Source organism: Eleginops maclovinus, chromosome 18, assembly GCF_036324505.1.
Source record: "Eleginops maclovinus isolate JMC-PN-2008 ecotype Puerto Natales chromosome 18, JC_Emac_rtc_rv5, whole genome shotgun sequence".
NCBI lineage: Eukaryota > Metazoa > Chordata > Actinopteri > Perciformes > Eleginopidae > Eleginops > Eleginops maclovinus.
In genome coordinates this window covers 16,334,420-16,349,504 of record NC_086366.1, presented here as the reverse complement: position 1 = coordinate 16,349,504, position 15,085 = coordinate 16,334,420, and the positions used below count along the sequence as shown (strand labels likewise).

General features: G+C 39.8%; 1 protein-coding gene across 1 annotated transcript in view; it reads left to right on the top strand.

Annotated features, from left to right (window-relative positions):
- dph1 (diphthamide biosynthesis 1) overlaps window positions 1–15,085 on the top strand; it is a 47,170-nt gene that overhangs the window by 12,566 nt on the left and 19,519 nt on the right. The window contains exon 4 of the mRNA XM_063907620.1: window positions 14,163–14,284. Coding sequence (XP_063763690.1) covers window positions 14,163–14,284 — 122 coding nt within the window. The remainder of the gene's footprint in view (window positions 1–14,162; window positions 14,285–15,085) is intronic.

Below are 15,085 nucleotides of genomic sequence, written 5' to 3'. Positions count from 1 at the left end.
TACAAACTGGAAGAATTTCATGCCTGATGTCTCATTATCAGTGAGAGGGAAAATGTCTCTCTCTGATCATTTATTTTTTGTTGAAGACCTATTAATCACTGCCACTGGTGGAAATGGTGGCCAAAACGAAAAATAAGATCTAAATTCTAGTAAACACCCATTAATCCTTATCTTAAATTTCGAAGGAACTCGATGAACTAAAGGTATTGGTTCAGGCCTGTTTCCATTTCACACTTACCCAATGGATAGTGGCCTCTAAGTCAGAGTTGTCTTGATAACAATCTCTACACAAGGGCTCAGAGTTTGGCTGATGCCTAGCTGAAAGTTGTGTACTGCTCAGAGGCCTGTCGACTGCTCTGTCTAACAAAAAAAAAAAAAAAAACTCACTGCTCAAGTAACGGGAAAGAGTGAAAAATAATTAAACTACACTTTGCAGTGGCCACCATTTCATGGCACTATATATTTGGCAACAACCGAGCCCACCATTGCATTGATCTGCAAGTACCAAATGGGCAAGCCGATCCTAATGTGGATATAGCATAGGGTTGGAGGGCGGTGTTTGGAGAGAGTGAGTGGCAGTAACCTTTGTTGGCGCAGCAGGCAGCTGACCTTATGTCGCTCAGCTTATGTTGAGGGTAACCAAAGATTCCAGCAGTTGGGCGGCTCTGCCATCACCATCACAGCCCTGGTACTCGCGAGACAGGGCTGAGGTCCATATCAAAATGGGGATAAAAGGGCTAAGCTGCCCTTAGAGTAAGGCGCTTTGGTGGGAGGGACTGCTAAGTCTTAATGAGGACAAGCTGCTCTGAATTATGGCGATGCTGCAGTTTGCACCTAGGCCAAAACACACATCCTTTACATATGCACACTTTTACAGTCACAGTGCACCATGATTAATGTGATACATTTCTCTGCCAAGCATGATCGGTCTAATTTCTACCCAGTCTTCCTCCTCTACCCTGTTTTTTGAACAACCAGTGAAAAGATATGATATTGCATTCCAAAAAAAATGTGAAGCCTCCAAAAGACCTGAGTTATAAAATTCTTAGAGAATATAGTGATGCTAAAATTTAGCTTGATGAATGCATGACTGAGTCGAAGGCTCTTTTAGTTGGACGCTAAAAAACATTCGTTGATTTTATAATTTTTTTATTCACCAGCAAATGTTTTGGTGAAAGTAATTCATATCTTTTATTAGTTTTCCATTGATATCCGCAGGCTACCAAAATCTGAGCCATTTCAGATGGAAGCCCACTTGATACTTTATAGTAGATTGGTCTGAACACTTAACTCCTTAAGTACCTGCCCTCTATATATCCATGTAACAACATGTAAACCAGCATTCCATTTATTGCACTGCAATCCTTCTCTATCCAATGCGCTCTGTGCCATTTCATTTCATTTTCTACTCCCTCAGTGTTGACAATGTCAAAGTAATTCAAAGACTTATGAACTGTTCTTTCACAAGTAAACAAAAGGGAAAGCTTTCAGCATAAAATAAAGAATAGTAGTTTTTGCAGGCAGGCAATGATGCATGTGCTGTCACTGTACCATATGTTTTATTGCCTTTGATGGTATGCCACCTGTCTCGTCCTAGCTTTGAAAGATTCTTTATTAACTTACTTCACTATTCACTGCTGCTGCTGTGAATAGTGGGGGAAGATAAAGAGAGTAGCAGAAGTAAGGGGTGTGGGGTTGTCGCTGTGTCCCATCCTGAGGACGGCACCAGCATTTAATGTTGTGTCTCTATTGTCCCGGCACAAAACCCTGAGCCTCTACATTGAGATGTTGGCTTGGAACCAAATCCCAGGTATTGTTCTTTGAGGCTTGTTGTTAAATGACCAATTTGCTGACCACACAAAGCCAAAGGGCTTGTGCTATTGGAGGAAAATGGAAACATTCCTTTCTCTGACTGAAAAGATGTATTCTATACATTGTCTGTCAATAGAGTGCAATTAAACAAACATCTTCAGAAGATTAGATCATTGGTAATAGAAAATAAATGATATTGTTCAGGGAAAATCACACTCTGTCGTACAAATTAAAAACATGAAAGACAGGAAAAGTTATTTTCAGAAGGAAAGAATAAACATAAAAAACAAAACAGATATAGTATAACAGAGGGAAGTTGATAGTATATAGAAAGCCGGAAGCCTCAACCGTCATCAGAATAATTACTTCCTGTTGATCTGGCAGTTGCCTTAAACCAACTCACAGTTGCAAATTCATTTTGTTTTAAGTTTTGTTCTTCAAGAAAACAGTCAGCAAAAATACACTGGGTCTTCAGACTACAGTATAATGAGGCCCACATTGCTGATAAATATAGAAACAGGACTAGAAAGGAAGCTTACCCAAAATTGGCCTTTAGGAACAACGATAATTTAGTGACTAAACCTACCCATTGTCAGAGAAGGCCCACCAACCTGCCATTGAGTAAACATTGATGAGTAAGTGGTTTGCAATTTGTAACTTCTCAAAGCACCACCTCTAACATACACATATACTGTATGACCAATACTTTATAAATGACATCCCGATTACACTCAGCTGCAGTCGTTTAACAAGCCAAATCAGTTTCAGAGTTATCATTCACAGAATTTGTTTGATGCAGGTGTTTAGCACTCTGGCACTCTGAAATAAATAAAAAAGTGTAAAGACCATTTTGTGTCCAGCAGTAACACGACCGGCAGAACAAAAGTGAGAATGCCTAAGGTCAGGTCAATAAGTAGAGAGAGCATGAATGCAGTTAGATGAGGTGCCTGTTGTTGAGCTTTCTGGAGGAGTTGTGTGCTTGTATATATGATTTAACAACACATGTGACGTAAGACAGTCACTAAGTGATCCGACTGACATATCGTACCTGTTCTGTCCTAGATAACTGTCAACATAGGCCCTTAATGGCTCAAGTAACAGTCATGTCAGATGCAGTGTGTTGGTAATTGAAGGTGCAGTATGCACACACAGCCCCCAGACATCTCTCGGCCCTTCATCATAACCGGCCTCATCCATCAGAATGGATTCCTCTATATCACGTTCGGCAGGTTGAATCATCTCTGTGGGAGCAGCAGCCACAGCCCGCTGCCTCCTGGGGTAAATGTCATCTCTAACATTACCAAGGAGACTGGTAGGAGTTCCAACACCTTCTTGCACTCACATCATCACAGTCGTCGCGTCGCCCACAGCGCAGCTGAGCTGTAGAAACTGATCGGGGTGTAAGTGAGAGAGTGAATTTGTAGGTGTGCCAACATATATCTGTGTGTGTCTTTGTGCATATGTGCATTCTGGTTGTGTGTCTGTGCTACTGGCTGTCTATCTGCGGTGATATGAAGTCCTTATACAGTGGGGAGAACAAGTATTTGATACACTGCCGATTTTGCAGAATACAAAAATCCAGAAAATCACATTGTATGATTTTTAAATAATTCATTTGTATTTTATTGCATGACATAAGTATTTGATATGTTATCTTGGCAGATAGCATGTCATGAAAATACAATTGATTCTTCATATAAATACAGTACAACTAATAAAATGTTGCTTTGGCTCTAACTTGGACAAGACTGGGCGAGCCAGCTGGAGTTAGTGTGTTTATTTTTAATGCATTGCCTTTGACTTCCAAATGAAATGTGAAAACAGTATTTAAAACACTTGGGTGATGGGAGCAGTTGCTCATTTTACCGGTGAAGAGACCACTGGTGTTATCTTAGACTGAAGACTTGTAAATTAGGAAGAATTGATACAAACACATTTTCCCTCTTCTCAACAGTGTGCAGAAGAGATAAGAAGTGCTTAGTGCTGAAGGTTAGAGTCCCTCTTTTTTTCTCTGTACTGTCTCCAGCACACCCAGTCAGACCGACCATAATCACTGTCATTTTGGTTAGAGAAAGTGGTGTAATATTATGCACAGCCTGGAAAGAATATACTGTAAGAATATAACATATGCTTTTATATTCTCAGTGATTCCACTGACTTTGCACTGGCAGCTGAAGGACACACATTGGGGTTGCACAATCGGGAAATTGGAATGAAGGACTTTTGGACTTCTGCTCTATGGGAGCATTTAGTGTCCCACTCTCTTATGAAACAGAATGTACTGTTAATCCAGCCCAAATGTACACGTAGGAAAAGCATCAATGCTTCCTAATCCAACATAAAAAAGCTACTTTTCAATATCGAAACATGGACATGTCTGTTGTATATTTATCATGTTTTGCCCTTCTTTGCTTATAATTATACAAATGTCTACATAGACAGTATGTACGAAAGTGGAAGTACCTTCGCAAACATAGTGGAGAAGACAATATAACTCACATAAAGTGATTACTGAAGATTAATGGTACTTCCTATTAAAATGGTTAGGGGAGATAGAGGACAGCAGCTAATATGAGAATGTCCTTATTTGTTAGGGGATAAATGAAGGACAACTCAATCACCTGGACCCACCTTGATTTGCCAAGCTTTATAAAAACCCCTAATGAGTAGGCGTTCCCAAAAACTAAGTGGTGGGGGGGAATGATAGACAGCAACTCTGAGAAATGATGACAAGGAGCATATGAAGAGAGGACAGCAGTCAAGAAGCTTGAGAAAGTGAAGAGAGACTGTGAAATGACTTGAGGGATCTGAGTGGTAGACAATAGAGGGAAACCGTAAGGACAAATGAAAGAGGGAATATAAAGACGTGACCACAACATTTGGTACAAGAAAAAGCTTTTAGAATTGTTATTTTTTTACATTTGTATGTCATGAGGATTGAGTAGAAAACAGCAGTGATATTCTGTGGAATCTGTTTTCAAACTGGAATGTGCATATGTTGCTTGTACGTTTTCAGAGCTCTTGATTTTTGTTTTAAATAGTTTTTACCTGCCTTATTGGAATATGACACATTAACTCTGTTAGCTTGTTACCATAAATTTATCAATTTGCACATCTATCAGCAGTGCCATATCAGAATTAGTTTGGGTTATACTGTAGTTGAATCACTCAGCTTAAGATAATTAACTGTGTTAACAAAAAGATGAGTGGAACCGCAGTTTAAAAAAATACATTTTCAAAATACTTTCAAGCTAATACATTTCTTATTTTTACGAAGGAAACCCCTCTCTCATAGAACTTTATTGCTTGAGACACAAGAATATTTAATGTTGTTAAGGAATTGGTCACATGTAAAACCGATGTTTTTATAAGCTTAAAATACTCCTTGAATCAGTATTCAAAGATGGGCTTTCCATGACCCCATGTGGAATGATTAATTTACCTACGGCTAAACAAGTGGAAAATAAATAGTTTCAGCCAACAACCAGAAGCTTTAGTGTTCTCTTCCTTTAGAAGCACAGTATCACATAATAACCCCATTATCTGTCCTTTTTGGTCCCTTATCCTGATTCCTGTCCTGATACCCTCACAGATCTGATAACCACTGTGTCAAACTCGATTTAGTTTTCAGTATTATGTTTTTAGAGCTCCTCAGAGATTAGATCTGTTGCTGGTTGTAGGCCTGGCCCCTTGTTTTCTCCTCCTAGAGCAATATCCTCACAGCAGTCCCTTGTAATAACTGTTTGTTGTGTGATCGCTTTCTTTCTGTAAATTGGATTGCAGCTCTTATAAGCGTGCTCTGCTATGTTGTGCAGTTTGGGGCTCTATCCTGAACAAGCTGTAGGCCTTTTTATAATGACCCATGGCTCAGGCTTTTGAATAAATGCCATGACAAATAGATTAGATACTCTAACAGAATAAGCAGTAATGATCTTGTTTTTCAGGGAGTTACAGGATTATCTAACGGTATTAGGGTACTGAAAACATCTGTGTAAGCATCAGCCCGTACATGCTGCATCACGTCTCTCTATTTACTCATTGCTGGCAGATGTTCAATGACTGCAGTTAAACTGTCAAATTTTACTGGGGGGATTGGCTCCTACTTTGCTCTATGCAAGGCATGCAACCCAGGGTTCCTGTGTCACTATGACATAAAAACGAAGTGAAAAAAGTAGGGTGGATCATCATGATACACTTACTGGAGGTCATTTAATCCTTCTGCGCAGTGCCCCTTGCCATTTTGTATTTTTTTTTGGAGGGGAGCCATTTGTTCGGATATTTCTATGTTATGTGTGCACAAAGCAGATTATCAATATCAGATTTGCTAATATTACAAACCCAGCACCAAAACACTCATCTGTCTGCCATCTACTCCTTACCATTATCTCTTCTTCTTTTTTTACCTTTTGTTTCTTTAAAAATCACTTTTCATGTTCTGCCGTTCTGTTTTTTAATTCACTTCTCATGTTTTACCTCTGTATCATTTCCCCCTCAACACTATCTCTTCCATTTGAATCAAATTGTTCTCTTTTCTTTCTGATTGAATCATTTCTCTCCTCATTTACCTAAACTGAATTAATTTAAGAAAGAAATAATGACGTTCATCTCAGCTGAGCTGCCCTGCCAGCTGTGGGAGAAGCCTGTATTCCTGGGCCACTCTCCTGTGACCTGTGCCAATGCCCACTCACAGACAGACTAATGGGGACAGATGTTTGAAATGTATTGTAATAAAAGATGAGCCTTTGCCAGGTGTATGAAAAAAATTACACATGTATTTTATGTACAGGGAAAAGTGAGATTCTGTCCTTCTCTGAGTCTGCTTGTGTGAGTGCAAAGTTTGACTTGGTATGCAAATGCCACCATATATATGCTTTAATGATTCGTCTGCCCACAGTGTGAGAGTGGCAACAGTGTAAGAACAGTGATCCTGCAACTGTACCTGCGCTGCTGACATCCAATGAGATGACTCTGCTGCCTCTGCTTTAATTAGATTTAGATGTAAAAATATCACTGGCACATGGATAGACATCCTACGGTTGAGTGCATTGCAGTGGTTCTCTTAGAGAGACAGTAACAACGCAGACTTTTGCGAATAGAGTACACCCTGTGGACTAGTTTAATTCTTTCAGCCAGTATATTCACTCGGTTAAGTCAAGGTACATTACTCTCTTGCTGCACAATGATTATTCACATCATTCAAATGCTCTCACATTAACATGCACAAAGGTTGTATAATTAGGTATAGTATAGTGCATCTGTGTTATGGCTTACAGCTGCAGTTGTTTTCCTACATGAATCAGCATGAAATGTATTAAAACTCTTTCAATTCTATATTCCAGGTCAATCAAAAGCATTATTTTAAGTTTTATTTTTATTTTTATTATTATTAGCAATGGTTAAGAAGTTCTTCGAAGAGGAACACAACTGGATCAGAGCAGTTTTTTTATAACATGTATCACAAATAAGCACAGGAGCAACTAAAAACACAATTTAACCATGCCCAAACAAGTTTTGCTCATCCAATCCTCTTTATTTGTGGTGATCAAAAAGCTCAATTAAGCTAAAAGTAAAGTGAAGATGTTTAATAACCCACTATGTATAACAGGTTAAAGCATAAATGTAGCCAAATGTAATGGTGTAAAGCTACAGCATTAAGAATCCTGTTAATTAACTACCGTCACAAGAACTTTCAGTTTGGTTATTGACAAAATTACGTAAGAAATACAAATACAATCAGTTTTGGTTTAGCATGTTGGGGATATCCCACTTATATATGAAGACGTAACTGAGAGTCCTTCAATGGCATATAAAGAAAACGTATATGAATTAAGAAACAACGGCTAATAGCTGATTCAAAATCACTTTTTTTTGTGACACAAAGGACAAATCCACAGCAACCTCACAAACATATTTTTGGGCCAATATTTTAGAGTTCACACATATTATCACAGTTTAATTGATACATTTATGGAGAGAAGACATATCTGGATTTAAACTGCAGCTTGACTTTTTGGCACACCAAACGGTAATCGTTTATGGAGCCTCATTTCCAAAAACCCTTCTTGGATGCTTTTTAGGTTTATTTTTGCCATAGCTTTTGTCCATACTCCTAGCTGCTGCTCAGTTGCTATTGTCTCTGCCCCTCTTCATGCACATCTTAGCTCTGGATGGTTGGCATGAAACAAATCACCGGTGCACCAGCGAAGGAAAGTTGACACAGACTCACAACATCACAATTCTAGTAAACCGCGGAATACAGAGGGCTTTCCCTGTTGCGATAGGCTTAATCAGCATTGTATGAACTTGTTTGGTCTGGCTTGAATTGAACAGATGTTAATTGATATGTAAATTTCCCGCTCTTCAAAAATAAGTATCAAACCCATATGTCAATCTTATTAATGTGAAATGAAATCACAGACAATACTGTTTACAGCCAATTTTAGCTAGTTCTTGACCATATTCTTCCCTGTAAGAAGCCTTTATTATAATACAGTTTAATGACTATTGAGTATTGCCTTGATGTAGTATTATGCTAATGTATGCATGCCAAGTAAACTTGCCTATAACCAGCTGCCGATGAGCAATAAGTGAGAAAGATCCTGATCCCTTTTGCTGTTGTGCAGAATCATCTTTTATACCTATTTATTGAATTTAATCTTCAACAAAGTGTTATTTACCATATATCAATCTATGTGAGCCCAGATCCAGCGTATATGGCCTGACATGTAAATAAACACATGGTTAAGCCATTTATTGTAAAATACAATATTTAGGATGCTAAGATATTCTGGAGATTTTCCCAGCATGCACAGTGAGAGGCAGTGAAACTGTCTAGATAGATTTCCAATCCATCAGGGTCAACATATTCATTATCCCCTTTGGCAATTTAGAGACAGAAATACATTTGCATGTGAGCCCCTGGAGGAAACCCACAAACCCAAAGGGGAGAACGTGCAGGCTTAAAATAGAAAGAGCTTTGGCTGAAGATTAAAACCAGAACTATCTTTTGTGAGAGGACGGTGATAACTACCAAGCTGTTGCCAGAAAAACTTGGTTGGTTTCTAGTATTCCCTTTAATACCTTTACATAATGTATATGACTAAATTAAATGGCAAATTACACTTGACTACCCTAGAAGTACTGTGTTGGCCCCAAGTGATGCAGAACTTGGAACCTGGATAGCTTGACAAAGCTCTAGTCATTTTCTCACCCATATTGCATTTGGACATCAAAATAAAGATGACAAAAAAAATCACATCAGCAGGGAAATAAAGAAGCATGCAAATGTGCCAATTGGGTTGGCCCACCTGAGGATGGCAGATGGTTTTACTGTCGCCAGTTTTTAAGCTTATGGACCATTCACAGGCAATCCAAGCAAATAGATGTCAAGCAACACTAATGCAGCTTATTAGGGCTTGCTGTTTTTCTTAAATGGGTTTGATTGCACTCAACCCATCAGAATAATGAAGCCTTAGAATCATTACAGTTTTTTAACTCTGGCAGTGCTTCCCTAACATTAGGAGAACCAGAAGGGAAACATTCAAATTGGGAAATCAAGCATTAAACCTAATTTTCCATTCTGCATGTCCCATGAGCAAATCACTTAACACAGTTGCTGGGTCAATGGGGATGGAGAAGGACAAGAAAACAAAAGCATATAAGAACCAAAGCCTAAAAACATAATGCCCATTGTAGTGATATTCAATACCGTAATTTCCAGACTATAAGTCGCTACTTTTTGCACAAGCTTTGAACCCTGCGCTAGTCCGGTGCGGCTTTTCTATGGATTTATCATGATTTTTGTGATATCGTAAGAGGTTTTGTTTTGGTTTGTTCCGCTGTTGTACGGCACTACTTTGTCTGGCGGAAGGGCATGTGGTCACGGGGGAAAAGAGTGGTATGTTGGTCACATGTCCGTCCGCCAGGCAAAGTAGTGCCGTACGAATTAGCGCGAAAAAGAGACTAGATTAGCAAGAGCAAGACGAGTATTACAGGAACAAAGGAAGCGTTCATCCACAAACCCTCATTATGGCAAACAAAAGAAATGCATATGATGCAGCTTTTAAATTAAAGGCAGTCGATTTGGCTCTCAACGAGGGAAATAGAGCTGCTGCACTTACCCTTGGTATAAACGAATCAATGGTGAGACGTTGGAGACGCCAGCGTGAAGAACTGGCTCAGTCCAAAAAGACGAAAAAAGCTTTCAGAGGTAATAAAAGCAGATGGCCCAAACTTGAAGACTTTATTGAAGACTGGGTCAACACACAGAGAGCAAACGGGCGAGGTGTTTCAACTGTGCAGATCCGACTGAAAGCCAAAACAGTCGCCACCGAAATGAAGATAGAACATTTCAGAGGTGGACCATCCTGGTGTCACAGATTTATGAAACGAAAAGGACTGTCCATCAGGGCGCGGACGACATATTCTCTTACATATGGTAATTAAACATTAAAACACCTGCGGCTTTTAGTCCGGTGCGGCTAATGTATGAACAAAACAGGATTTTCCCCTAATTTTAGCTTGTGCGGCTAATATTCAGGTGCGCCTTGTAGTCCGGAAAATACGGTATGTAAAAAAATCTGATATCACAATATTGATGTCTTACTGTGTTTTGAACATTCACGTCCTTTGATGTTTGTGTTTTTCTGCAGTATTGTATCTACTGTAAGTAAGTAATCTTACTTTCATTTTGTGTCACTGTAAACTTTACGATCTTTGGTCATTTTTATGGCTCGTGGTTTGTTTCGCAGTATAGCAAACATTTCTAGCTACAGTTTTTTTTGATACAGCTGATGTTGATGGTTTACAAATCAAAGACTAGCAATTATACATTCTTTACATTTCCACTTACACAATGACAAAGGCCATTTGCAATGAATTGCTTCGAACATACTGTAACTAACAAGATAAATTGTTTTTAAAACATGAAACGTTTCTTTGCAAATTAATACAAATTACATTATTCATTTGTGTTCATCCTTAGTTGCTCTACATTAAAGTAAAGCTTCTGTCTTTGACGTAGCTGAAATTGTGGGACCTTGGGAATCTCTGAAAAAATGTGTTTGAGTTGTGGTTCACTGATCTAGTTGTCGAATGTGAATGACTTGTTTGTTGTTATTCAGTTTTTCCACTAACCTGACACAATATTATTGTATTATCAGAAATGTTCCCCCAACCCAAAACACAAACTCTTACTCCTTCAAACAAACAACTGGAAATTTATATGCAGAGAAATACAAAAACTTGTCAGTCAATCATCTAACTTTATTGTTCAGCCAGACAAAGAATTACACAGAATTCCAGGATATGGATCATTATTAGAACCTTTCTTTAGCAGTAATTTTTTCTCAACTTGATACACTCAAGAGAAAACCTGAGTCTCAATGTGAAAATGATCAGCATTTTCCCAAACCTCAACACAATGCAAACCTTAAAGCATCAGTTATTCAGACAGATGTTAGAACCATTTTAGTCAAACTGAGCCTAATAATTTCCATCAAGAGATAAGTGTCATTGGTGGCAGAAATGCTTTGTAAGTGCGAATGGGATGGTCCGGAGTCTGTAGAAGTTTTTCATTCTCTTTGTCTGTCGCAACATACCCGAGCAGCAAGGCACTGGTGCCAATGAATTCCTCTTTTTTTCCAGAAGAAATTCCTGTCATAATCAAAAACGTAACATCTCCAGAGGACAGCAGCAGAAAAAAGAATCTGCCACACAGGGACAATAATGGAGCTGGTAGTTACAGGAAAACATATTGACTGTTGTACAATCAGTTGGCACTTATTCTGGTGTGTGTGTGTGTGTGTGTGTGTGTGTGTGTGTGTGTGTGTGTGTGTGTGTGTGTGTGTGTGTGTGTGTGTGTGTGTGTGTGTGTGTGTGTGTGTGTGTGTGTGTGTGTGTGTGTGTGTGTGTGTGTGTGTGTGTGTGTGTGTGTGTGTGTGTGTGTGTGTGTGTACTATTTCAGTCTGCTCCTCAACTAGTGTTTGCAGCTCAGCAGGAAGTGGTTCTTATAACAACGATTCTGATCTGTTGGCAATTTCTCACACATATTGAGCTATATGCTAAAGAGGTAATTAACAAAGGCTGTTATGGAGTTCACAAGCTTCTCTGACATCTTAATTAGATCTTAATGACGTTTCAGTTGGAATGGCTGAACTGAGTACCCTGAGATGAGGCAAAACCAGTACTGATATACTGAAGGAATCCAGAAAGTGACTGACACCAGAGATTAGTGCGAGCTGGAAAGGGGTGAAAAGGAAGAGCAGTAGAGGAGGTGTAGAGAAGAATAAATGGGAATGAGAAGATACTGGGGGAAATGTACGCTCTATATGTACCAAACAGTTGTATGGTATTTGTAAGGAGATAGCTTTTGCTTTCAGACAAGATTTGAATAACGCTGATACACTTTTCATTCTATAATTCTCTCTCATACGATCTTTCATTCTGTCTTCCCTCTTTTCCTATCTCCCAGTGGAATATAGGTATATACCTTGCCCAGTAATTACTCTGCCAATGTCCCAGTAGCATCACATGTCTCTTATGGGCCTTTTTAATCGGATCCTTAGCATTTATTACCATGACATTTCAGAGTGCTCACCCTGAAAATAACTGGATATTCACTGCACTGCCAATAGAGATAAAATGATAATGTTATTTCTGGCAGATAGCTGGCTGATTAGATACAATCGTTTTCCCTGTTGTGTTTTGCATTGTAGATGATCTGCTGTGGATTGCATGGATCTTTTTCTCTGGTGGGCAGGCTGTGTATTTTTAGCTGAGAGGTTCATGCACTTTTATGCAACTCCAAACAAAATCAGTGGAATGTGATGAAAGAACAATGCACTGCAGGGAATGAACAAACTATTGCACTATTCGACAATCCTAAAACATTTTATCGTTTTTAGTAACCCGTAATTATCTTCCTGCTGGCGACTGCATTTGCATGTGTACTGAGTACAAAGAGACACACACCGACAACAATAAAACCTTGACAAGAGAGAGGGTAATTGATTCAAATCTTCGAAGGCAAATATTTATTTACCACATGAGTTGCTCTCTCTATGTTTTCCTGAGCTCAGCTGGCCTGCACTACTCTTCACAGACGCACAGCAATTAGAGGAGAAGGGACACGGAACCAGAGAGGGAGAAACAAAATGCAAAAGTTGGGGACGATGATGTGGAGCCCAGAGAGAGTTCAAACCAGAGATTACATCAGAGAAAATGAGGGAGGAGAGGCTAAATGGAAAACTTGGTCTGAAGCCCCTTGCGAGGAGCAGAGTGAGGAATAAACAGAGAGCATGGATGTCGGTTGAAAGATTGGGCAGCATGAGACACATTACTATGAGTCTGTTGGTTGCTACAGATGCTGTTCTGTGTGCAGCCATGTCTTTGTATCACTTAACTCCTCTCACCAAGTTTTCTGTCTCATCTTTATTCTACCCCTTCTGTCTAGCCTAAATCTGTCAGAAGACAGCCACAAATACGTTGCAACAACCACCATTTACAACCACCCCCTCGTCTACCAATCTTTTTCTCCATACAATGCCTCAAGCGTCTGTTCATTTGCACATCCTCCCTGTTACTCTCAGCTTTTATTCATTTTACTCAGCCTTTAAGGGTTTACTTAGCATTTTATTCACCCATAAGGGGCAATAAAAGAAAGAACTTGTTTTTCTGTAATGTGATCGGCAATTTATTCTAACAGATCTGGGTCCACAGATGCCGATTTCCTTCTCAAGAAGGCCGTGAAAAAAACCTATTACAGCCACAAAGTGGAACATTAGGCTCATATGGTATGTGTAACGCTCTTGCAACCTACTTGTGGCATAAAGCATCTAGTCTTTTATTTTAATGCGGCTAACACTAACTGGTGCATGTATATCTTGTTCCCTGGCAGGTGTGCTTTAAATCCTGGCCACAGATAGTATACGCCAAGGCCCATACAAACTCTGTAATGCCTTTGTGCACCAGTCCTTCCCTACCTACTGCTTCTTCCTTTTGTGTGGCCTCCTTACTGTGGTCAGGCTGTCTAGTAAAGCACTGCCAAGCGAGGGTTAATAGGTCATCTGACAGCTTGTGCCGCACTCGGCCCTTTGGCTGCTGGTAATGACGAGCAGAAGAATAGCAGTGTGTCACTCTGATAAGCTGTGAGTCACTCATTGACTGACAACGCTGTCAGATTCCATATAGTGTACTGTATCTGAAGCGGATAGGCATCAATCTCATTCAGCTCTCTCATAATCACACTGTGCCGGGCATGCTATGGTATTGATCGCCATGATAACGAACAACAGGATGTACATATGGTCCATGACTGCACCGATTAGTTTCTCCATGTGTGTACTTCCCAGGTTTACGGAGGCAGATACCATCGTGATGGGGGACGTCACGTATGGGGCCTGCTGTGTGGACGACTTCACCGCCAGAGCGCTGGGAGCCGACTTCATGGTGCACTACGGCCACAGTTGTCTCAGTGAGTCTCTTTACCTGTCTGTGTGCATGTTTGTCTGTCTCTCCGTCGCTCTGCATGTAGAGTTATATCACACAGAGGAACAAGCACCAAGGACTCCCAGCTACTTGGTGTGGGCTGTACCACAAAGAAGTCAGAGACGGACAGAGAATCGATCAAAGGAAAGTGTAACTAGTTAGTGAAGCCCGCCTAGCTCTAGCATAGAAGGCATATCAGACCTTTGGAGCCCGAACATCACATTTACCCTGCGGATCAATAGGGAACATGCATTAGTGTCGTCCTTTGAAAACCTCAAGCGGTTCTTGAGGACCTTCACACTCGCCCCCGCTGTCTGTCTCTTGCATAACATGGGAGGAAATGCTAAATCAATAGTTTTGATATATCCCTGCCAGAACAATCTCACCTCTCCCAAATACCAGAACTGGCCAACAGAATTTTAAATCACTGAAACACTGTTTTTTTTTTATGTGTTGGTGTTGGTTTCTGTGTTTCTGTTTGTTTTATTGGTTTGCTTGTTTGTCTGTAGATGTGTGCACCTTTGCTTCTTGATATTTGTTTTCAAATGATTTGATTTCATGTGTGTATGTTTACAAAAGAGATAATATGTGTAACACCTTCTCATTTACACCAAACCAGCAACGATGAAGGCACCATTGATCAGTTCATCGTGAATTAAGATCAGATATTAATTGATGTAAGAGATTTTCAAAGAAATGTGGTGACCTGCAGATAGTCAATGAGTGTTTTGTGTTCGTTGCTGACCTTCATCATTCAATCACGAGGACATCATCTGCACTGTTGCCC